General features: G+C 43.6%; 1 protein-coding gene across 6 annotated transcripts in view; it reads right to left on the bottom strand.

Moving 5' to 3' along the window:
* The window catches only part of LOC118382598 (5'-AMP-activated protein kinase subunit gamma-2-like), a 102,098-nt gene that overhangs the window by 2,926 nt on the left and 72,718 nt on the right, over positions 1-26,454 (bottom strand). For all 6 annotated transcript variants that reach the window (XM_052503704.1, XM_052503706.1, XM_052503708.1 and 3 more), the window contains 10 exons: positions 25,033-25,142; positions 21,245-21,326; positions 16,224-16,282; positions 13,900-13,945; positions 13,725-13,779; positions 12,403-12,529; positions 10,811-10,976; positions 8,579-8,616; positions 8,250-8,396; positions 2,630-2,723 (listed from right to left, as the gene is read on the bottom strand). In XM_052503704.1, coding sequence (XP_052359664.1) covers positions 2,630-2,723; positions 8,250-8,396; positions 8,579-8,616; positions 10,811-10,976; positions 12,403-12,529; positions 13,725-13,779; positions 13,900-13,945; positions 16,224-16,282; positions 21,245-21,326; positions 25,033-25,142 — 924 coding nt within the window. The remainder of the gene's footprint in view (positions 1-2,629; positions 2,724-8,249; positions 8,397-8,578; positions 8,617-10,810; positions 10,977-12,402; positions 12,530-13,724; positions 13,780-13,899; positions 13,946-16,223; positions 16,283-21,244; positions 21,327-25,032; positions 25,143-26,454) is intronic.

The raw sequence follows: 26,454 nt of genomic DNA, 5'->3' as shown, positions 1-26,454 counted from the left end.
AGACTCTTGTCAATGCTTATGCAGATGCATTCAGAGATGTGTGCATGACCAGTTAGCAGTGGAAATCTATTTTTGTTGCTCTCATTAAGTGTAGTTAGCTGCATACCCATGCTAAATTAAAACATGGATGTTCCTTGAGTAATGCAATTAGATAAGATAAATCTCAATTAAGCAGGAGGCTAAATCTATTTGCCGTAATTGGTGGGGAGCTCTCATCATGTCTACCCAAATCAAAATTTGGGATTTTGCTGCAGCTCAGGAAAGACCTACTGTTGGATTGTTGGTGGCATCTCTGTGTGTACCTCTTTAAAATGTCTCATGCAATCTTCTTAGCTCAGAGATGTGAGGTTTTGCCTTGCTGTTGAATACCATGTACATACACGTTCTCCTAAAGCAATTAGGCCCGGGGGGGGGTGCTATATGGCCAATATACCACAGTTAAGGGCTGTTCTTATGTACGGCGCAATGTGGAGTGCCTGGATACAGCCTTTAGATGTGGTATTATGGCCATATACCACAAACACCAATGGTGCCTTATTTCTATTATAAACTAATGTAATTAGAGCCGTAAAAATACATGTTTTGTCATACCTGTGGTATATGGTCTGTTATACCATGGCATATTGAATACTTGTTTCTGTTTGCCTTGAACGGCATTGTAGAGTGTGAATCATCTCCCTATAACGCACAGTGTATTATGCACGGTAGAATTCAATGGCCATAGTTAGTTCTTACATGATCTACGCTTGAGCTTCTTTTGAAAGCAAGTCAAATTGAAAACATGAGTGGCTTTGTTGAATTGTATTTTCATAATGGCAAGCTAGGACAGACGGTTTGGTTAGCTAAACTAGCAAGTCTGTTTGTTTGCTTGTTACCTATAGCTATCTAGTAAACTTCCAAGCTACTTACTACTTCAGTGGATGTTGAAAACATCTATTGGCAAATTAACACCTTTCTAGCGGCAAATGTGTTCAATTTTAGCCATGGTATAAAAGGGATAAACAACTTGGCGCTCTACACATTCTCTCAATTATAAATCAAATCCGTGGTGGGTCAGTTCCACTCCGCTAGCGCGTCGTGGAATACACCTATGTCATTCATCATTTTTTCTCATAGAACGCATAGCCCCTCGTTGATTATCCCTTACATATACCACGGCTGGCAGCCAATCAGCATTCTGGGCTCGAACCACCCAGTTTGTAGTTCCCAACATTAAACCCAACACATTGGGCGTGTTAATATTAACCACACTTCCCCAAGCAGATCATTAATATGCAGTGTTCGACATCTAGATATAGAGCGGCAGCAGTTAAAACACCTGCACAACTCCGTCATCTCTGACAGGCTGAAAACAGGGGGTTGTGTGTATTAGGGGATGCAACAGAACATTTGTGTCATGTTTTGCAATAGAAAATGGGCATTTCTTATTAAACAAGTCCAGGTGTTGTGGCTTTTCTGACAAAGTTTGCTCAGAAAAGCTCTGTGGGCAGACTTCAAATACAGACCTTAATAGGAGAAGTATGTAGAGAGAGAATTCTGCTTTGTGTTAGATTCTAGACCTCAGCAACATAGGTTACTTCTTGCCATTCGAGATGAATCACAATGTTTACTGATACAGCTCTCCAAATAACACCAAGGACCAAATAAAACTAGCTTAAATATTAACATGAACATAACGATGAGACACCAGCTAAACAAACTCAAGGTGTAGAGTCTGGGTAAAGGTAGAAATGTTTTGACAATCTGATTAAGTGTGCCAGGCAAGTTAAAGAAAATGACTATTTGAACCCATGTCCGGATGGTTGTAGCAAGGGGGAATGTGTTGACATGTAGAGATGAGTCTGATGGATATAGGCTGGGATCAGACAGTGGGACTGGAGGGAAAGAGGGATGGAGGAAATGAGAGAAAGAGGGATGAGGAGAGGGAAATAGGGATTAGGAGAGGAGGGAATGAGAGATGGAGGGGAGGGGAAGTAGTAGAAAAGCGATCCATCAGGGAGGAGACAGAAAGAGAGGAGAGGGTGGGGCATGGAGAGATAAATGGTAGGGCCTGCTACTCGGTCATCACTCAGCCTTCATGACACAGGCACGATAACACACACTAAAGGAACATTCTCACTCAGGCTAGAACACATTTGTACACAGCACAAAAACAGACACACGCTTAACCACAAGCTTGATTATGTGTGAGCAAGCAAACCCTGTGTATTCCATATAGCATGGTCCCCCTCATCAGTAACTTCCCCAGCATGTTCCAATACCCTAGAGAGAAACCACAGGCACATTCCACAGCCTACCGCCTCAGACAACCCAGACTAGACCTGGGTTAAGAACATGAGTCAAATACTTACACATTTGAGGTGCACTTGATATGGAATAGTTGAGACTATTCCAAAGTTTCCATTGTACCAGGTAAACTAAATCAAGTGCAGCTCAAGTACCTGAAAGCATTCAACACACAGCATGTATATGTCCCAGGGCCAAATCAGACTAGCCCGCGCCACACCGTGCCATGCCATATCATACCGGTTTACAGAGGCCTTCCTTTTGTCTATTGTTGGGGGTGGAGACAGGACAGGGTGGAGGTTTTTATTTTATTTCTATTAGGAGGAACGCTGGGCGTTTATACCTGCAGGGGCGAGCACCAGGGCCTGCAGGATGTCCGACAGGGACACGATGCCCACGATCCGGGCATTCTCATCCACCACAACCAGCCTGTGGACCTGGGGACCAGAGGAGCAGGAATATAATAGGAAGAGAGGATCAAGGTTAGCAGAGAAAAGAGGAGAGAGTGCTATATTATATCTGAGACTGACAGGAGACGGTGCGATATTATATCTGAGACTGTGACAGGAGACGGTGCGATATTATATCTGAGACTGTGACAGGAGACGGTGCTATATTATATCTGAGACTGACAGGAGACGGTGCTATATTATATCTGAGACTGACAGGAGACGGTGCTATATTATATCTGAGACTGACAGGAGACGGTGCTATATTATATCTGAGACTGACAGGAGAGGATGCTATATTATATCTGAGACTGTGACAGGAGAGGGTGCTATATTATATCTGAGACTGACAGCAGAGGGTGCTATATTATATCTGAGACTGACAGCAGAGGGTGCTATATTATATCTGAGACTGACAGCAGAGGGTGCTATATTATATCTGTGACTGACAGGAGACGGTGCTATATTATATCTGAGACTGACAGGAGACGGTGCTATATTATATCTGAGACTGACAGTGCTATATTATATCTGAGACTGACAGTGCTATATTATATCTGAGACTGACAGGAGACAGTGCTATATTATATCTGAGACTGTGACAGGAGACGGTGCTATATTATATCTGAGACTGTGACAGGAGAGGGTGCTATATTATATCTGAGACTGACAGGAGACGGTGCTATATTATATCTGAGACTGTGACAGGAGACGGTGCTATATTATATCTGAGACTGACAGGAGACGGTGCTATATTATATCTGAGACTGACAGGAGACGGTGCTATATATCTGTGACAGGAGACGGTGCTATATTATATCTGAGACTGTGACAGGAGAGGGTGCTGTATTATATCTGAGACTGACAGGAGACGGTGCTATATTATATCTGAGACTAACAGGAGAGGGTGCTATATTATATCTGTGACTGACAGGAGACGGTGCTATATTATATCTGAGACTGACAGTGCTATATTATATCTGAGACTGACAGGAGACTGTGCTATATTATATCTCAGAGTGTGACAGGAGAGGGTGCTATATTATATCTGAGACTGACAGGAGAGGGTGCTATATTATATCTGTGACTGACAGGAGACGGTGCTATATTATATCTGAGACTGTGACAGGAGACGGTGCTATATTATATCTGAGACTGTGACAGGAGACGGTGCTATATTATATCTGAGACTGTGACAGGAGACGGTGCTATATTATATCTGAGACTGTGACAGGAGACGGTGCTATATTATATCTGAGACTGTGACAGGAGACGGTGCTATATTATATCTGAGACTGTGACAGGAGACGGTGCTATATTATATCTGAGACTGTGACAGGAGACGGTGCTATATTATATCTGAGACTGTGACAGGAGACGGTGCTATATTATATCTGAGACTGTGACAGGAGACGGTGCTATATTATATCTGAGACTGACAGGAGACGGTGCTATATTATATCTGAGACTGACAGGAGACGGTGCTATATTATATCTGAGACTGACAGGAGAGGGTGCTATATTATCTGTGACTGACAGGAGACGGTGCTATATTATATCTGAGACTGACAGGAGAGGGTGCTATATTATCTGTGACTGACAGGAGACGGTGCTATATTATATCTGAGACTGACAGGAGACGGTGCTATATTATATCTGAGACTGACAGTGCTATATTATATCTGAGACTGACAGTGCTATATTATATCTGAGACTGACAGGAGACAGTGCTATATTATATCTGAGACTGTGACAGGAGAGGGTGCTATATTATATCTGAGACTGACAGGAGACGGTGCTATATTATATCTGAGACTGTGACAGGAGACGGTGCTATATTATATCTGAGACTGACAGGAGACGGTGCTATATTATATCTGAGACTGACAGGAGACGGTGCTATATTATATCTGAGACTGACAGGAGACGGTGCTATATTATATCTGAGACTGACAGGAGACGGTGCTATATATCTGTGACAGGAGACGGTGCTATATTATATCTGAGACTGTGACAGGAGAGGGTGCTGTATTATATCTGAGACTGACAGGAGACGGTGCTATATTATATCTGAGACTAACAGGAGAGGGTGCTATATTATATCTGTGACTGACAGGAGAGGGTGCTATATTATATCTGTGACTGACAGGAGACGGTGCTATATTATATCAGACTGTGACAGAAGACGGTGCTATATTATATCTGAGACTGACAGTGCTATATTATATCTGAGACTGACGGTGCTATATTATATCTGAGACTGTGACAGGAGACGGTGCTATATTATATCTGAGACTGTGACAGGAGACGATGCTATATTATATCTGAGACTGTGACAGGAGACGGTGCTATATTATATCTGAGACTGTGACAGGAGACGGTGCTATATTATATCTGAGACTGTGACAGGAGACGGTGCTATATTATATCTGAGACTGTGACAGGAGACGGTGCTATATTATATCTGAGACTGACAGGAGACGGTGCTATATTATATCTGAGACTGACAGGAGACGGTGCTATATTATATCTGAGACTGACAGCAGAGGGTGCTATATTATATCTGAGACTGACAGGAGAGGGTGCTATATTATATCTGAGACTGACAGGAGAGGGTGCTATATTATATCTGAGACTGACAGGAGAGGGTGCTATATTATATCTGAGACTGTGACAGGAGACGGTGCTATATTATATCTGAGACTGTGACAGGAGAGGGTGCTATATATCTGTGACAGGAGACGGTGCTATATTATATCTGAGACTGACAGGAGACGGTGCTATATTATATCTGAGACTGACAGGAGACGGTGCTATATTATATCTGAGACTGACAGCAGAGGGTGCTATATTATATCTGAGACTGACAGGAGAGGGTGCTATATTATATCTGAGACTGACAGCAGAGGGTGCTATATTATATCTGAGACTGACAGGAGAGGGTGCTATATTATATCTGAGACTGACAGGAGAGGGTGCTATATTATATCTGAGACTGACAGGAGAGGGTGCTATATTATATCTGTGACTGACAGGAGACGGTGCTATATTATATCTGAGACTGACAGTGCTATATTATATCTGAGACTGACAGGAGACGGTGCTATATTATATCTGAGACTGTGACAGGAGAGGGTGCTGTATTATATCTGAGACTGACAGGAGACGGTGCTATATTATATCTGAGACTGACAGGAGACGGTGCTATATTATATCTGAGACTAACAGGAGACGGTGCTATATTATATCTGAGACTGTGACAGGAGACGGTGCTATATTATATCTGAGACTGACAGTGCTATATTATATCTGAGACTGACAGGAGACGGTGCTATATTATATCTGAGACTGACAGGAGAGGGTGCTATATTATATCTGAGACTGTGACAGGAGAGGGTGCTATATTATATCTGAGACTGACAGGAGAGGGTGCTATATTATATATGTGACTGACAGGAGAGGGTGCTATATTAAATCTGAGACTGTGACAGGAGACGGTGCTATATTATATCTGAGACTGACAGGAGACGGTGCTATATTATATCTGAGACTGACAGGAGAGGGTGCTATATTAAATCTGAGACTGACAGGAGACGGTGCTATATTAAATCTGAGACTGTGACAGGAGACGGTGCTATATTAAATCTGAGACTGACAGGAGACGGTGCTATATTATATCTGAGACTGACAGGAGACGGTGCTATATTATATCTGAGACTGACAGGAGACGGTGCTATATTATATCTGAGACTGACAGGAGAGGGTGCTATATTATATCTGAGACTGACAGGAGAGGGTGCTATATTATATCTGAGACTGTGACAGGAGACGGTGCTATATTATATCTGAGACTGACAGGAGAGGGTGCTATATATCTGTGACAGGAGACGGTGCTATATTATATCTGAGACTGTGACAGGAGAGGGTGCTATATTATATCTGAGACTGACAGGAGACGGTGCTATATTATATCTGAGACTGTGACAGGAGACGGTGCTATATTATATCTGTGACTGTGACAGGAGACGGTGCTATATTATATCTGAGACTGACAGTGCTATATTATATCTGAGACTGACAGTGCTATATTATATCTGAGACTGACAGTGCTATATTATATCTGAGACTGACAGTGCTATATTATATCTGAGACTGACAGTGCTATATTATATCTGAGACTGACAGTGCTATATTATATCTGAGACTGACAGTGCTATATTATATCTGAGACTGACAGGAGACGGTGCTATATTATATCTGAGACTGACAGTGCTATATTATATCTGAGACTGACAGGAGATGGTGCTATATTATATCTGAGACTGTGACAGGAGAAGGTGCTATATTATATCTGAGACTGTGACAGGAGACGGTGCTATATATCTGTGACAGGAGACGGTGCTATATTATATCTGAGACTGTGACAGGAGAGGGTGACAGAGACTGTGACAGGATGTGACAGGAGACGGTGCTATATTATATCTGAGACTGTGACAGGAGAGGGTGCTGTATTATATCTGAGACTGACAGGAGACGGTGCTATATTATATCTGAGACTGTGACAGGAGACGGTGCTATATTATATCTGAGACTGACATTGCTATATTATATCTGAGACTGACAGTGCTATATTATATCTGAGACTGACAGGAGAGGGTGCTATATTATATCTGAGACTGTGACAGGAGAGGGTGCTATATTATATCTGAGACTGTGACAGGAGACGGTGCTATATTAAATCTGAGACTGTGACAGGAGACGGTGCTATATTAAATCTGAGACTGTGACAGGAGACGGTGCTATATTATATCTGAGACTGACAGGAGACGGTGCTATATTATATCTGAGACTGACAGGAGACGGTGCTATATTATATCTGAGACTGACAGGAGACTGTATCTGAGACTGACAGGAGAGGGTTATATCTGAGACTGACAGGAGAGGTGCTATATTATATCTGAGACTGACAGGAGAGGGTGCTATATATCGGTGACAGGAGACGGTGCTATATTATATCTGAGACTGTGACAGGAGACGGTGCTATATTATATCTGAGACTGACAGGAGACGGTGCTATATTATATCTGAGACTGACAGGAGACGGTGCTATATTATATCTGAGACTGTGACAGGAGACGGTGCTATATTATATCTGAGACTGTGACAGGAGACGGTGCTATATTATATCTGAGACTGACAGGAGACGGTGCTATATATCTGTGACAGGAGACGGTGCTATATTATATCTGAGACTGACAGGAGACGGTGCTATATTATATCTGAGACTGACACAAGACGGTGCTATATTATATCTGAGACTGACAGGAGACGCTGCTATATTATATCTGAGACTGACAGGAGACGCTGCTATATTATATCTGAGACTGACAGGAGACGCTGCTATATTATATCTGAGACTGACAGGAGACGGTGCTATATTATATCTGAGACTGTGACAGGAGTGGGTTTTGAAGGTCTGGTGTGTGTGTGTGTGTGTGTGTGTGAGACAGTCACCTCTGCTTTGACTATCCTGTCCACTATGGTCTCCAGTGTCTCGAGCCGGTTGCACTTCATGACGCCCTCAAAGTACTGTGAGCGATGCCTCAGAGCCTGGGTCACCGTGATGTCCAGGTTGTTGTAGGTCTTCTCAGCAGCAAGGTTCTACACACAGTAAAGACAAACAACTACTCAGTCCATCTCTGAACATTCACTTATGATAAGAAATATTCATCAACATTGAATTAGTCAACTTTTTAAACAGGTGTTTGATGAAGTATTTGATTAAATTTTTAGGAAAGGGATACATTTAAAACATATATTTAAGAAAGAAAAGGGTTACTTACAATGACATCAAACTTGGAATAGATATCCACTACTTTTCCTGAAAAGTGGAAAAACCAAGAGATTCACAATCCGGCTAAAACCATACAACCGACACTTACACAAATGACTGATTGGCTGAAAGAAATTGATAATAGTCAATAGTCAGCTTGTGGAAACTTTCGTTAGACTTCAATGCGGGCTTATGACATTATCGATCATCATCATTATCGAAAAACTTGTATTATTGCTTTTTATCCCCTGCTACAACGTGGATGGAGAGTTACCTGTCTACCAGAACACAGAGGGTGTTCCTTAGCGGAGGCCTCTCCAACATAATCCAGGTAGAGTCTGGCATTCCCGATGGCAATTGTCTCGGCACCTTTTTACAATCTTTACTAATGACCTGGCACTGAGTAAAGCCTTTGTGTCTATGTATGCTCATGACTCAACAGCATACTCAATACCCCAGCAAGTGAAATCCCCGAGCTGCAGTCCGTTTCAGATTGGGTGGCTAGTAATAAACTAGTATAAATATTTCAAAAACTAAAAAGCACGGTATTTGAGAAAAACCATTCCCTAAACCTCAACAAAATGTTGTAATGAATAATGTGAAATTTGAGCAAGTGGAGGAGACTAAACTGCTTGGAGTAACCCTGAAAGTAAACTGTAATGGTCAAAACATATTGACTAGCTAAGATGGGGAGAAGTCTGTCCATAATAAAGCACTGCTCTGATGTGGTCATCCTGTCTGGGTTGGCGCCCCCCCCCTTGGGTTGTGCCATGGCGGAGATCTTTGTGGGCTATACTCAGCCTTGTCTCAGGATGGTAAGTTGGTGGTTGAAGATATCCCTCTAGTGGTGTGGGGGCTGTGCTTTGGCAAAGTGGGTGGGGTTATATCCTTCCTGTTTGGCCCTGTCCGGGGGTGTCCTCGGATGGGGCCACAGTGTCTCCTGACCCCTCCTGTCTCAGCCTCCAGTATTTATGCTGCAGTAGTTTATGTGTCGGGGGGCTAGGGTCAGTTTGTTATATCTGGAGTACTTCTCCTGTCCTATTCGGTGTCCTGTGTGAATTTAAGTGTGCTCTCTCTAATTCTCTCTTTCCCTCTTTCTTTCTCTCTCTTGGAGGACCTGAGCCCTAGGACCATGCCTCGGGACTACCTGACATGATGACTCCTTGCTGTCCCCAGTCCACCTGGCCGTGCTGCTGCTCCAGTTTCAACTGTTCTGCCTTACTATTATTCGACCATGCTGGTCATTTATGAACATTTGAACATCTTGGCCATGTTCTGTTATAATCTCCACCCGGCACAGCCAGAAGAGGCCTGGCCACCCCACATAGCCTGGTTCCTCTCTAAGTTTCTTCCTAGGTTTTGGCCTTTCTAGGGAGTTTTTCCTAGCCACCGTGCTTCTACACCTGCATTGCTTGCCGTTTGGGGTTTAAAGCTAGGTTTCTGTGCAGCACTTTGAGATATCAGCTGATGTACGAAGGGCTATATAAATACATTTGATTTGCTCTGCTTTCTTGATATTGCCATCAACAAAACGCGTCCTACAGGCCCTAGTTTTGTCGCACCTGGACTTCTGCCCAGTCATGTGGTCAAGTGCCACAAAGAGGGACATAGGTCAATTACACTTTGCACTGAACAGAGCAGCACGGCCGGCCCTTAAATGGAGAGCTAACATCAGTGGCACTCATTTCAATCTCTCCTGGTTCAAATTAGAGGAGAGATTGAATGCATCACTACTATATGTCTTTGAGAGGTATTGACATGTTGAAAGCAACGAGCAGTCTGTTCAAACGACTAACACACAGCTAAGAGACCCATGCCCACAAGACATTCCACCAGGGGTCTCTTCAGTCCCCAGGTCCAGAACACACTCCAGGAAACACAGTACTACATAGAGCCATGACTACATGGAACTCCTATTCCACATCAACTAACTCATGCAAGCAGTAAAATCTGATCAAAACTAAACCTTATGGTGCAACACGGACTGTAAAGAGACACACACACACTCCACACAAACGCACATTGTAATATTGTTGTATGGTGGTATAATACATGTTGTATTGTCGATATGTGTAATATGTCGATATGTGTAATAATGTTATATGATGTACTGTTTTATGTGTAATCTAAGTGCCTTAATGTGTTTGGACCCCAGGAAGAGTAGCTGCTGTCTTGGCAGGGGATCTCTAATAAATACAAAATACATCACCACACGTCTGCTCAGCCTGAAGCACACACACACCTGACTCGTCCACCACTGGCAATGCGGACACCCTCCGGTCCACAAAGATGTTGAGGGCCTTGATGATGGGTGTGTTGGGGTGGATGAAGGCAATGTTGTGGTAGGTCCCGATGGTTAGTTCCTCCAAAGTCTGCTTCATAAAGGCAGGCTTGGGCATCTCGCACACCTGCCACATATTCACAAGGGAGAAAACGTTTGGAAATTCTTATTAACATTGACTGAAACCAGGCAGAACTACCAATGAGAAACACTTTTGGAAATGTTGTAAAAGGTTTTTTGTTGCGTGACCTAATAAACATGAGATAGGAGAGATGGGACAAAGCACTTTAGGATTAAACTGGTTTCGCCTCCATTTGACTATCTAATGTAGTGTCAGCAGTCATTCCATCAGTCTACCGGTGCCATTTTTGATATTGTCCATGTCTGTCTGACCTTCTTGCATGCCCTGCTCATATTACCATGAATGTCTGCCGGTCTATTTTTCAGTCCATCTGTCTCATTCTCCATGTCTGTCGGTCTTGTATTCTGTCCGTCTATACCTGTGTGTGTACAATCACCTGGTCTATCAGTTCCTTAGTGCGCCAGGTAGCCTAGCAATTAAGAGTGTTAGGTCAGTAACCAAAAGGTCACTGGTTTGAATCCCCGAGCCGGCAAGGTAGGAAAAAAAATCTGCCATTCTGCCCTTGAGCAAGGCAATTAATCCCCAAACACGACACACACATTTCAATTGAAGGCATTCAGTTGTGCAACTGACTAGGTATCCCCTTTCTCCTAACCCGCGACAGACGGATGTCCTTCTGTCAAGTAGGTTCATATTTCCTAACGTCTTTCCTGTAATCTACTTTATTATGCAGAGATACATTTCACACTCCCTTCTACAGGTCAGACACCTTCGCCTAGACAAGACTGCTTCTCTAGCCAGCAGCCTGCTACAGTACTACCTTAACGCAACCAATTCATTCATTTATTAAACAACATTTAATTTCATGAATTAACTCTCAAACGGATTGAATGAATATAAAATAAATTTCCTAAATTAGTGGATTTGAAACTGGTAACTGCGTCATATAGTCACAACACATCGTTAGACTTGAGGTCATCCAGGCAAAATCAGATGTTTTAGTTTTATTGAACCTTTATTTAAATAGGCAAGTCAGTCAGATCGAGTAAACCACGTGCCAAACTCATTCCACAGAGGGCCTAGTGTCTGTGGGTTTTCCTTCCTCCCTTGAACCTGACTGATGAATTAAGGTCAGTAATTAGTAAGGAACTCCCCTCACCTGGTCGTCTAGGTCTTAATTGAAAGGAAAAACCAGCAGACACTAGGCCCTCCACGGAATGAGTTTGACTCCCCTGGATTAAACTAATCCTCTACTGAATCAGATAAAACCAGCCTCTCTAGACTCCATCCTTTCATCATCCTACCTTTGTAGGTGTCCTCCTTAATTTCCTTCCCTCATCCCATCTTTCAGAGTGTATGTTACCTTCAATTCTACAGAGATCCAACAGGGGGCAGCATACTCTTAAATTGCCACCCACCGTGTGTTATTCCTATAAGAGAGCCCATGCTTCACACATCCAATTTGACTTACGAAGAGCTGGAGGAACTTGAGGATCCTCTTGTGCGTGAGGATATAAAGCGCGTTGCCGCTGACTGGGTCGATGACGGGCAGCCGGTGGATCTTGTTCTTGATGAGCGAGTACACCGCGTCGAATATGCTGGGAGAGAGAGATCAATAGTAATAGAAGATTGGGTTAAAATAACACAGACAACCTGTCTTTGCCAATAAAGCACTCGAGACCGAGGGTGTTGATACATTGACTCTCTCTCGCTCTCCATCAATCGTCTCCATCTTTAAAACAGCACGTCGTGGCCGAGTCTCCAGAAAAACAGGTTCACAGTCCAGGCTACCTTTTTAAGTACTGCATTGGCTAGGAGGCTTTCGTAAAACCTGTTTCAGAACATTCTGCTTGGAGAGAAATGCTACAGTATCTAATGGAGGCGCCATAAAACACTAAGTGGACCTAATTCAGCGAAAAGCTCAAGCAAATTGACCAGATGACGTGCAAACACAAAGTATCCATGCATGTTAAACCATGAACCACACAGGAAGTCATCAGAAACAAGGGGCTAACTAGGAAGGTAAACAGATCTGCTCTCTATGCCAGTCTTTCTCCTTCAGACTCAAACCAAATATTCTATCAGAAAGCAAAACCATGAAGACAACGGATTCAGTCATTAAGCAATTCAATGATACTGATGTTCTCCCAAAAGGAGGCAGAAACCAAACCAGAGGCATGTTAACCTGGGATGATGCCGTAGTCGAGTGCCCTAGGTGGTATTTTAAGCAGAGGTTCTTTTTTTAGAGTCTGGCTCATATGGCTTTTCACGGGATGGACCGTGAATTATTCAGTGTGAAGAAAATAAACAATGGGAAAGGCTGTCGCAGAGCAGGGAAAAGAGGACAAAAATATGAGGGGAAAGTACCAGAACTTTCCCCAGAAATCTAGGGAACGTACGGCATACTTGAAACTCCACCTGGGAGAGCTTATTGACAATAAATGACTCTCGAAATTCTAACTGAGTGAGAAAGCCAGGCTAATTTGCAATGTTTATGACCATAGAAATACACTTCCAATTATGTTTATGACTATGATGTAGAAAGAAACGAGTAGACAAATCAGATTTCTCAATCAACTTTGAGTTGAATATGGACCGTTAGTATAATGGAGTCCCTCAGTGTAATGATGAGCCAAGTAAAGTTAATCATGAATGGATCATTACTATCCTGTTCATGGATCTGCAGGTTCATTTCCCCCTCATACATGTTGTGTTTTATTCGAACTTCCTATATAAAATAAAGACGAATATGAAATGCAGGTGACATGTATAAGAAATGTGGAACAGGCTCACCTCGCATCAGGTGATATGTTCACTAATGGCTTAAAGGTTTCTTGTAGGTAGAGCTCTACAGGACAGAAAAATAACAAAAAGCACCAAACTATCAAATCAATTTCTTTATAATCTGTTGACCAACTGATAAAAAGGGTTGTTTTGAAAGTGGAAATCTGCTGGAAAGTTGCTATACCTCTCCATGTTTCAATCTGATGTTCCTCCAGCTCGTAGATTTGTACCTATAAGACAGAACATTCAACAGTTAGTGATATTTAACATGCTTTCCATGACTTGAACATAGCACACACCCTTACATTTATAATGGTTTTCTTTTTATAAGCATTTGTTACAATTATAAACTTAATAAATATAAAAATATATAAATCACAGCAATTGTCAGAAGAAAAACATGTAAGCACTGGCATCATGAAAAATCAAACAGGTGGGAAAGTACCAGAATTTGGCACCACTATCAAGTTCTCTCTCAGTCTCAGCTAATGACAGGGACTATTTCCTCATCAATATGCATAAGTCTGATATGGAAGGTTCCCTAGAGGGTCTCAATCAGGTCCACCTCAACCCTCTCCGACGTAAAACAAGACAGTTATGAGAACCGCTGCTAATGAATAACAACAGCAAAGAAAGGAAGGGGGGGATGAGGGAGCAGTAGGTCCTCAATGACTTCATTACAAAAACAAAGGCCATTTCTATGGTACCCACAGCTACATTGAGCCCATTAGGAGAATATGAACAACGGGGGATTTGCTTGGTAATGCGTGTCGATCATTCTTTAGAATGGTGGTGTGACAAGACTAGCGAGGTGGATGGAGGATAGACAAAATGCCCATTGAGCTCTATCATCTCTTGAAGTACCCTTAGGCAGATGGAGTAGAGGGTTATAATACAATAGTCAAAGCCCTGAGGCCTTTTCTGTTCTTCTGTAAAACAACAGGTACATCACATTCACAATAACACAATTACTGATCCAGGACTCTCTCTGTGTGTGTGTGTGTGTGTGTGTGTGTGTGTCAGCTTGACCACAAACTCACTCAAAAAGTCCACAAACAAATGAAAGGCCATTGGGCAGCCCACTCGTCAGTCAGTCCAGACTAGAGGAACTTTGACTCATCTTGGGGTAAGGTTGGAAAATTCAGGCTAAAACCGGGGAATTTTTGGAAAGCTACCAGAATTTGGCAACACTCTCAGTGATCTGTCTTAGGCAATAACAGAGGCACTGACTATTTCCTCATGAATATGATATGGAAGGACTGACAAACGCTTCACTGCATTGGTTGTTCTCTTGACTATGGATTAACTAAGGATAGCCATTAGGATGCCCACACGCTGTCGCCGTCACCTGGCCTAACAAATACCAATAAATATTGGGACGGGGAAAATCCCAAGCTGGGCCTAGCCTCACTAGCTGGGCTTTCTATAATATGTGTAATATGCAGGAGTGACCACTCAGGTAACACGAACACAGAAACTCCCATCTCTCACCACTGACAACACTTCCATTGAGTCAAATTACATTATGAATGACACATTTTATTTTTTAAATAACATGTCAAATGTATTTTCTAGCTGAAAAATCATTGGTCATTGTTCATAACAGTTTTGCTGCTATTTTGACCAGGCCTCTCTTGAAAAAAACATGATAATACTGCACTCTGCCATTATTAAGCTTTAGCTGTACTAGGGAGGACTCCTGGAAAACAGCTACATGGAAGTGGTTCTCATTACACGACACAACTGAGCAATGCAGGCTATTTAAACTAAAGCCTACTGTAGTCAGCTGGCTGGCACATCTGCTGTGGTGAGTGTGAGGGTGTTCAGTGGGTGTGTGTGTGTGTTATACTTGACTACAATCACTGTGGGTGAGCTGGTGTGAGAGACTGTTAAGTGAGAGTGTGTGTGTGTGTGTGTGTGTGTGTTATACTTGACTACAATCACTGTGGGTGAGCTGGTGTGAGAGACTGTTAAGTGTGTGTGTGTGTGTGTGTGTGTGTGTGTGTGTGTGTGTGTGTGTGTGTGTGTGTGTGTGTGTGTGTGTGTGTGTGTACACAGGGTAAAACACGTGTGAAAGCCCTGGGTCAGAACAGAGAGACCAAAGCCCTGGGTCAGAACAGAGAGACCGTACTGCAGAATCACCATCTTCTCGTGACCTGATGATTAATGACGATGTCTCTCTCCACTCTGCCTGTAAAGCTCCATGACACAGTGCCTGAGATGGAGGTGTTGTTTAAGCTCCCAGCCTCCCAACACAGCACTGCTGTCCAGTCAGTTAATGTCTCTGGCTGTGGTGACAATAGGAAGCCGAAGCCATACAGTCAAACCATTTCAAACTACAGTCATGTTCAGTAGTATGGACTGAAACAGGGAGTAACTAGCTGGACATGCTCAATGAGAAAACACTCATTTTCATTTTCTGTAGCAAAATATTTGTACATTATTTCCATTGGCCAAATGAGCATGACCCAAAAGTCCTTGGGATCTGTCTGATAAGGGGTCACGTACCATGGGAGACTTGTAGTATCTATGGAGGATGTTGATGAAGTCTGTGATGGTTAACATTCCTGAAGAGAGAGCGAGAGGGAGAAAAAGGAGTGGTCTTGTTTATTGCAATAATTATTCACATTGCACAGGTGTTGGATTTGTCCAAGCACATACACTCACAGTGGTACTGACAGGGGAGGGAAGGGAGACAGGGGAGAGAAGATGAGAGGAGCAGCAGAGGGAGGTACAGGTGGAACAGAAGGGTAATGTGTGAGATAGGGAGAGGATAGGGAAAAAGAGAGGATAGGGAGTGGAGAGGATGGGGAAGGGAGAAGATGGAGGGGATAGTGAGAAAGAGGATAGAGGGTGGAGAGGATGGGGAAGGGAGAAGATGGAGGGGATAGTGAGAAAGAGGATAGAGGGTGGAGAGGATGGGGAAGGGAGAAGATGGAGGGGATAGTGAGAAAGAGGATAGAGGGTGGAGAGGATGGGGAGAAGATGGAGGGGATAGTGAGAAAGAGGATAGAGGGTGGAGAGGATGGGGAGAAGATGGAGGGGATAGTGAGAAAGAGGATAGAGGGTGGAGAGGATGGGGAAGGGAGAAGATAGGGAGGGGATACTGAGAAAGAGGATAGAGGGTGGAGAGGATGGTGAGGGGAGAAAATAGGGAGGGGATACTGAGAAAGAGGATGGGGTGGAGGGATGGGGAAGGAGAAGATAGGGAGGGGATACTGAGAAAGAGGATAGAGGGTGGAGGGATGGGGAGGGGATACTGGGATGGGGAGAGGGTGGAGAGGATGGGGAGGGAAGATGGAGGGGATAGTGAGAAAGAGGATAGAGGGTGGAGAGGATGGGGAGAAGATGGAGGGGATAGTGAGAAAGAGGATAGAGGGTGGAGAGGATGGGGAGAAGATGGAGGGGATAGTGAGAAAGAGGATAGAGGGTGGAGAGGATGGGGAAGGGAGAAGATAGGGAGGGGATACTGAGAAAGAGGATAGAGGGTGGAGAGGATGGTGAGGGGAGAAAATAGGGAGGGGATACTGAGAAAGAGGATAGAGGGTGGAGAGGATGGGGAAGGGAGAAGATAGGGAGGGGATACTGAGAAAGAGGATAGAGGGTGGAGAGGATGGGGAGGGGATACTGAGGATAGAGGGTAGAGGGTGGAGAGGATGGGGAGGGGAGAAGATAGGGAGGGGATACTGAGAAAGAGGATAGAGGATGGGGAGGGGAAAAGATAGTGAGGGGATACTGAGAAAGAGGATAGAGGGTGGAGAGGATGGGGAAGGGAGAAGATTGGGAGGGGATACTGAGAAAGAGGACAGGGAGGGGGTTGTGAGAAAGAGGACAGGGTGTAGAGAGGATGGGGAGGGGACAGTGAGAGGAGAGGGAGAGTGAAATAGATGGGCCTATTTCTGGGACATCCTCTCCATATACACCTCATTGAGGTCAGTACAGCCTAGGGGTGAGAGAACAGTGGAGTGGAACAGAGGGCTAGATTCTTAGTAAAGCCCATCTGTGTGTGTCATACACACACACGTTTCTCTCTCACTCTCAGTTGAGTGGACTTGATTTATGTATGCGAGGCTGCAGGGAGACATCAGACTCTACACTCATATCCTAGTGATGAAACCAGGACAATTGTGCAATATGGATGTCCCCTAACCATAGGTGGGCACATAGCGATATTGTTCAATGTATCCTTGATTCAAGTGTTGAAAAACATATAGACCTAATATGGTAAGAATATACTATTGAGTTCATTTCTGCCATCTCAAATTAGCACTAGTGAATGGAAGCCCATGACCATGGCTCATTATAACTTGTCTGCCTGTCTGTTCTCAGAGCCGGCTAGAGAGGAGAGAACAGTATTTATATCCGTCTCCATGACGCTGGCCCAGATACAAGGAGAGGAGGCTGCCTCTTGAGGGGAAGAGAGGGAAGGAGAGGATGGAGTCGTCAAAATGGAGGGCAGAGTAAGCCAATGGAAAGGAGAGAGAGAGAGAGAGGATGGATGGATAGAGAGAGAGGATGGATGGATAGAGAGAGAGGATGGATGGATAGAGAGAGAGGATGGATGGATAGAGAGAGGGGATGGATAGAGAGAGGGGATGGATGGATAGAGAGAGGGGATGGATGGATAGAGAGAGGGGATGGATGGATAGAGAGAGGGGATGGATGGATAGAGAGAGGGGATGGATGGATAGAGAGAGAGGATGGATGGATAGAGAGAGAGGATGGATGGATAGAGAGAGAGGATGGATGGATAGAGAGAGAGGATGGATAGAGGATGATAGAGAGAGAGGATGGATGGATAGAGGATGGATAGAGAGAGAGGATGGATGGATAGAGGATGGATAGAGAGAGAGGATGGATGGATAGAGGATGGATGGAGAGAGAGGATGGATGGATAGAGGATGGATGGAGAGAGAGAGGATGGATGGAGAGAGAGGATGGATGGAGAGAGAGAGGATGGATGGAGAGAGAGGATGGATGGAGAGAGAGGATGGATGGAGAGAGAGGGGATGGATGTAGAGAGAGGATGGATGTAGAGAGAGGGGATGGATGTAGAGAGAGGATGGATGTAGAGAGAGAGGATGGATGTAGAGAGAGAGGATGGATGTAGAGAGAGAGGATGGATGTAGAGAGAGAGGATGGATGTAGAGAGAGAGGATGGATGTAGAGAGAGGATGGATGTAGAGAGAGGATGGATGTAGAGAGAGGATGGATGGAGAGAGAGGATGGATGGAGAGAGGATGGATGGAGAGAGAGGATGGATGGAGAGAGAGGATGGATGGAGAGAGAGGATGGATGGAGAGAGAGGATGGATGGAGAGAGAGGATGGATGGAGAGAGAGAGGATGGATAGAGCAGAGACAGAAAAGGGGGGAGGAGGTTGAGGAGAGGGAGGTACAGTGCAAAGACTGAAGCATTAGTAAGAGGATGGGTAGAAGTGAGGGAGAGCACACAAAGGAGAGGGGGGTTCTAAGGATGAGGGGAATGGGGGAAAAAAAGAGACGAGGCAATGATTATATTAGGGGGGAGGGTATTAGGGATGTGGCTAGCCATGATGTAAGAGTGATCCAACAGATTCAGGCTAGAGAGAGATTCCTATGTTACATAATATTCAGTGCATCTCCTGGATGTACAGTAAGTATGTGACGTATTTCAATGTGTGTGAACACTGGCCACCAGCGCCCTCCCGCAGTGGAAAAATACATCTTTACACCTTTATTTCATCTTTATTTAACGAGGCAAGTCAGTTAAGAACACATTCTTATTTTCAATGACGGCCTAGGAACGGTGGGTTAACTGCCTTGTTCAGGGGCAGAACGACAGATTTTTACCTTGTCAGCTCGGGGATTCAATCTTGCAACCTTACAGTTAACTAGTCCAACGCTCGAACCACCTGATTACATTGCACTCCACAAGGAGACTGCATGTTACGCGAATGCAGTAAGCGAAGGTAAGTTGCTAGCTAGCATTAAACTTATCTTATAAAAAACAATCAATCATAATCACTAGTTAACTACACATGGTTGATGATATTACTAGTTTATCTAGCGTGTCCTGCGTTGCATATAATCGATGCGTATCGTTGCTCCAATGTGTACCTAACCATGAACATCAATGCCTTTCTTAAAATCAATACACAGAAGTATATATTTTTAAACCTGCATATTTAGCTAAAAGAAATCCAGGTTAGCGGGCAATATTAACCAGGTGAAATTGTGTCAGTTTGGACCGCCTAATTTGCCAGAATTTTACGTAATTATGACATAAAATTGAAGGTTGTGCAATGTAACAGGAATATTTAGACTTATGGATGCCACCCGTTAGATAAAACACGGAACGGTTACGCAGCTCACTGAAAGAATAAACGGCTTGTTTTTGAGATGATAGTTTCCGGATCCAACCATATTAATGATCTATGGCTCGTATTTCTGTGTGTTATTATATTATAACTAAGTCTATGATTTGATAGAGTAGTCTGACTGAGCAGTGGTAAGCAGCAGCAGGCTCGTAGGCATTCATTCAAACAGCACTTTCGTGCGTTTTGCCAGCAGCTCTTCGTTGTGCTTCAAGCATTGCTCCGTTTATGACTTCAAGCCTATCAACTCCCGAGATTAGGCTTGTGTAACCGATGTGAAATGGTTAACTAGTTAGCGGGGTGCGCGCTAATATTGTTTCAAACGTCACTCGCTCTGAGACTTGGAGTGGTTGTTCCCCTTGCTCTGCATGGGTAATGCTGCTTCGAGGGTGGCTGTTGTCGATGTGTTCCTGGTTCGAGCGAGGAGAGGGACGGAGGCTATACTGTTACACTGGCAATACTAAAGTACCTATAAGAACATCCAATAGTCAAAGGCTAATGAAATACAAATGGTATAGAGAGAAATAGTCCTATAATTCCTATAATAACTACACCCTAAAACTTCTCACCTGGGAATATTGAAGACTCATGTTAAAAGGAACCACCAGCTTTCATATGTTCTCATGTTCTGAACAAGGAACTTAAACGTTAGCTTTCTTACCCGGCACATATTGCACTTTTACTTTCTTCTCCAACACTTTGTTTTTGCATTATTTAAACCAAATTTAACACGTTTCATTATTTATTTGAGGCTAAATTGATTTTATTGATGTATTATATTAAGTTAAAATAAGTGTTTATTCAGTATTGTTGTAATTGTCATTATTACAAATAAATAAAATGTTTAAAAAAATAATAAATAATAGTCCGATTAATCGGTATCGTCTTTTTTTGCCCTCCAATATCGGTGTTGAAAAATCATAACCGGTCGACCTCTAGCAGGGACACACACATTTTATCATTTGCATGGACTATGTCATTTGATCAACTTTCCTCATCACCTCTCAGTTTCTATACCTACCCTCCTTTATAGTTGTGATACCCTCATCTTTCCCTCTTCTCTATCCCAGTCTGACCATTTCTCCTTAAGAACTTGATTTGGTTCCATTCTGTTCACTATGTATGGAAAATACAGTAACATTTGACTGCAAAGAAAAATATATTTTCCCACTTACCGACAAAGCTCTGCTTCTTTGTCTCCCATAGTGGGGCTGCCCGCACCCCGTTGGCAACCAAGGCGAAGAAGGCCTTTTTTACCTACAGGCGAGAAGAACACACAACAATGTTTTTACAAGACTTGTTAAACATGTATTTTATAAAATGTAGGTGGAATAGAGCAGCATTGTCCACCACTTCCCAGCCCCCTCTGCCTTCCAAGCTCCCAGTTGAGGGGTCAGACAACACAACATCTCCCCCCTAAAGAGTGTGTTTCTGGGCAGGGCAGGGTTTCATCACACCTCTCTGGCTGTGTCAGTTAGCATCCACTGCTTCCTCCCCGTTACCACTAGCCACTGTGTGGTTAGATGTCTGTTAACTGGGGACAGGTATACAGTACTGTGGTCTTTCATCACAAAAAACAATGTTGCTGTGTGTGGTTCTGGTGGTTTGACTTTTGTTCCCTGTAAACAACAGGCAGTGGAAACAATTCTCCTCACTCAGGACAAATAAGTATCCATCTTTCCATCTACTTTCATGGAGAGAATAATGCCCCCTGGGCCCAGTTTTTCAAAAGTTATCTGGATTTTGCCTATCAGATTGGATTAAATGCATAGAAATAGAATAAATAGAACATACTTGAATGGGGGAGGGGGGGGGACTCCCATCCTGGTCCTTCTGTAGCTCAGTTGGTAGAGCATGGTGCTTGTAACGCCAGGGTAGTGGGTTCGATTCCCGGGACCACCCATACGTAGAATGTATGCACACATGGCTGTAAGTCGCTTTGGATAAAAGCGTCTGCTAAATGGCATATATTATATACTATTCCTTTGCATTAATCCAATCAGATAAGCGAAATCCAGACAGCTAACCTTTGAAAAACTGGGTCCTGGACATTCCAGTTTGGTGTGATGATAAGATGGTATAAAATCAAAGACTCTAGTTCAGATCTTCGTATCTCTAAGCCAGAGATACCTGACTGACTGGATACTGTACCATGACTCCATTCACCTCAGCTGGGGGTAAAATAACTACGTAAACTCGTAAGGGGCTTGTGTAGACATGCTGAACAGATACCATTTCCTCATTAGAATTCATTCCCATTAGCATTCATTGTGAACGGCTCTCCCTGAGAAGCAGGTATCTGGTAATATTGTAATCCTACTGATACTGTATATCATTGTACTGCACCTCCCAAGATACTAAATGACTTAAAACCATGACACCGCAAAGGGAAACCACAGATGACTATCGCCCTCCAAAGACAAATGCATGGTCGTCTCTCCAATTGAATGCCTCTGCCTTTTTAAAATTCATATCCAATGCTAATGGCTTGGGAATGAACACACAAGCATGCTATTAAACCCCATTGTCTCCAGGCACTGTAAAACATTAATGAGAGCATCTATTTTTCGTTTGGCATTTCTGAAAGAGTAATCTTAAGAAGATTAAAGTTTAATGAGGCCGTGTAGCCATAATGAGAAGGTTCCTTCAGCCTTCACATGGAAACTTTAATCTTCCATTGAGGTCAGCCTCAGTCCGTTTCTGTTCTGGGCTGCTGGTCTGGACAAGCACTCAATGAAAGACTGGGAATCGGATAAGCAACTACTACCAGACAAAACGTGGATGTGATTAGAGCTATAGAGCTGCCCGAATTCCCAATCGTTAATACAAGTATATTCCAGGAAGCGGGAGGGACGACACATTTTCCTATCTTCGTTTCCTCATCCACGTGTCAAATACATTCCCTATGAAGAGAAAGAACCCCCTCATTGACTGCAGAGAGTTCCTCCTAAACCCTCTGTAAAACTTGACATACATAAAAGAGAACTACAGAAGCTAAAAGACTACACAGAACTGACCTGTCTTGACAAGAAAAGGTTTTAAGAATGAAGGGGGAGGCGTTCGACTAACGCTGTCTGTGCCTCACACTGTCTGGGGCACAAGGTGTGTGTGCGGGGGGGGGAGTTCGTCTTACTGTGTGCCTGATACCACCTGCTCCTTGATCAGAGAGCTGGCTGTCCTGAAGGAGGAATTGGGAGCCATGGACCAGAAACTAGGCGCTGTGGAGACCAGGCTACAAGCCAGCGTGAGCCAGGTGGAGGAAGTGAAAAGTATGAACAAAGTTCAGGAAGAAGAACTGAAGACATTAAAGAAGAAGGACTTAGCAGCTGGTCAGCCAAAGGTGGCCTTCTCTGCAGCTCTCAGAACATATGGTTCTGGGAACATTGGACCCTTCACCACTGACATACCCTTACAGTACAAAAGTCTTCTCCAACGTCGGCAGTGGATACAACCCTGCTGCAGTTGTCTTCACAGCCGTGGTCAAAGGAGTGTATTACTTCTGCTACACCGTGTTCTACAACGGAAACGCCAACGCTGCCGTGTCTTTGCGGAAGAACGGACAGCTGCTGGTGTCCTCATGGGACGTTAGGTCTGGACCGGCACAAGACTTTGCCAGCAACGCAGCCGTAGTGGAGCTGGAGGTGGGAGACAGCACTGAGCTCGGTGTAGACACTAACAGGGAAGTATTTGATGATGGCGGAAACTACAACACCTCCAGTGGGTTTTTACACTTTCCCATGTAATATGAGTAACAGGTTTACAGTTCATTTGGCTGTACATAACAGAAGAGATTTTGGGACAGTATGAAAGTAAAACAAAATAAAACATTTACAAAAATAAAAAGTAGCACACTGATTAAACTGTGATGTTGAGAGAGGACCAGGTCTACTAGACAAATATAACTATTGCATTCTTGTGACCTGCGCACTAGTCAAAGGTGTAATAGTTGTGGTTTGATGTTTAATGAAGAACAGGTTCAAGCTGTTTGACTGAGGTGTTGGTGGCTGTTTGTTTGTTATTCTTCTCCATTGTTTGACTGCTGGACTGCAGCAGTTTCATTAAAGCCTTCTCACTGCTTCCTTGTTTTCACCGACATCATCTCTGTAGACCGACATCATCTCTGTAGACCGACATCATCTCTGTAGACCGACATCATCTCTGTAGACCGACATCATCTCTGTAGACCGACATCATCTCTGTAGACCGACATCATCTCTGTAGACCGACATCATCTCTGTAGACCGACATCATCTCTGTAGACCGACATCATCTCTGTAGACCGACATCATCTCTGTAGACCGACATCATCTCTGTAGACCGACATCATCTCTGTAGACCGACATCATCTCTGTAGACCGACATCATCTCTGTAGACCGACATCATCTCTGTAGAGTGTAGTGTGGTCTAACCATGGAAGGATGAGACCTCCAAGCGACATGGTGGATAAGAGATAACACTTATCTGGATTAAAATGTAGAGCTTTTTAATTGCAGATTTCTATCAAGTCACAAGTTCAGACAAAAGCTATTTTTCTAGCTGGTGCTTTTGAAGATAAAACAGTGGGAGAGATTGCGAGGGGTTTTAAAGTGTGACAAGCTTCAAGAGAGAGGAACTGAAAGACTTTTACAAAGAGGATATCATAATAGTATATTCTGGCCTGAGGAGAAAGTCTCCAGCTAATTTCTGTGCTGCGTAGACATTTGTATCACTTTCCAAACCAAGACCATAACGGAGTTTACTTGTTTAACAAAGCAGATCAATTAGTAACCGGAGACATAGTATCATGGCTCAAGCCATGACGCAAATGCATTCGAAGTTACGAGTCGATAAAACATACAAAAAAAAGTTTCCTATTGACCACCTGTGTAGATGGAACATTATCAGAAGGCGGGAAAACAGAACAATGTTCTGTTACTGTCAGAAGTCTTTGTACAATAGATGTTCATTAGACGAAGCACTTACCTGCAGAGTAGTGTCAAAAACCACGAGCTTAGAGCTGGTAGGAACAATGTCGTAGCACTTGTGTGACTTCATAAAGCGCATGTAGATATCACTTTCGGATTCTTCAAAAGCTGAAAGTAAAGCACATATATGCACAAGCATTAATTCGATGTTCTTACCAGAAAACATTAATACACAAAATACTAGGAATGGAACAACAATGGAAATCCTGAAGCCTTGTACTTTGACCAGTAATGAGGAGGTAAAATGACTTCCACTGATTCATGGTTTGCTCTATGCACATCTTCTTCAAAGACAATATGGAAGAGACGTGGTACATGGAGAAAATGACTTCCTGGGCATTTTCATATAGCTACAAAATATGCTCTCAAAACCACTACATTGTTGTGTGATATCCTGGGTGTCTGATATCGCCTTTCTTCTCAAAGGACCTGAATATAAAGGGTATATTCAATGAACGAAGAGACTGGAAGTTTCTCACTCGCTGACTACTGACTCAATCTCCAGGGCCGGTTGCCATGGTAATTCTCCCTGTACTATTCAGCTACACTAAACAGACTTTTTTTTGTTAAGCTCTTGAGACAACAGAGCAGTCGTTTGTTCTATGATTGGAAGGAGCCGCCATGCTCCCCACTCACCTTCCTCAAAATCTCTCCTCAAGGAGTCTAGACGATTTGGCCGACTTCGTCTGGACGTTGCCATGCATTCTGGCGGTGATTTGAACCGACACTGCAGTCTAACTGCTGTGCCGTCTGTACACCCGTCAGTGTATCAGGTTGATGCGTAAGACTGACAGCTCCACTCCCATGGCTTTCGCCCTGTCAGTTCTAATGATGGGTGAGGAGGCTATGTCAACACCTCTGCCGATGGTCACAGTCCAGGTCCATACATATATATATCACAACCTGGGTATCCGAGCCCAATGCAGCATTGCTAAGCCACAGTCAATGCCTAAAAAGGGACGTGAATCCATGTCCATGGACATTGTGCCACTTGAAATAAATCTAATGCCATAATAACAACCTCTTCCATCTGCTTTGTCCTAGATGTTCGCCGCCCAACAATCCCACAATAGCTCTGTTAGACCTTGCTCCTTTGCTATGCAGAGCAGCAGGAGAATGCAGCCTTACAAACCTGAGAGAAACGAGGTGCATTTGATTGAGACTAGATCAAACTGGTTTAAGACAACCCTAATGTAGTCGGAATGTCCTCGGGGGGGAAAAAAACTGAACATTTACATTTATATGTGTTCTGTTATCAATAAATTAGAGTCTTGGTTCTATGGAAAACCTTGGAACTTAAACCACTATAGGTTAGAGTATCAAACAGAGGTTTTATAGAGTGCACAACGCACATACCAACTCCCAAAATCCCTGAACACAATGGCTGTGGCTGGTGCCCAAAGCCATTGCCTCACGATCA

The sequence above is a fragment of the Oncorhynchus keta genome, chromosome 4 (genome assembly GCF_023373465.1).
Source record: "Oncorhynchus keta strain PuntledgeMale-10-30-2019 chromosome 4, Oket_V2, whole genome shotgun sequence".
Classification (NCBI taxonomy): Eukaryota; Metazoa; Chordata; class Actinopteri; order Salmoniformes; family Salmonidae; genus Oncorhynchus; species Oncorhynchus keta.
The sequence above is the reverse complement of the archived record's forward strand: the minus strand, read 5'-3'. Positions and strand labels throughout refer to the sequence as shown.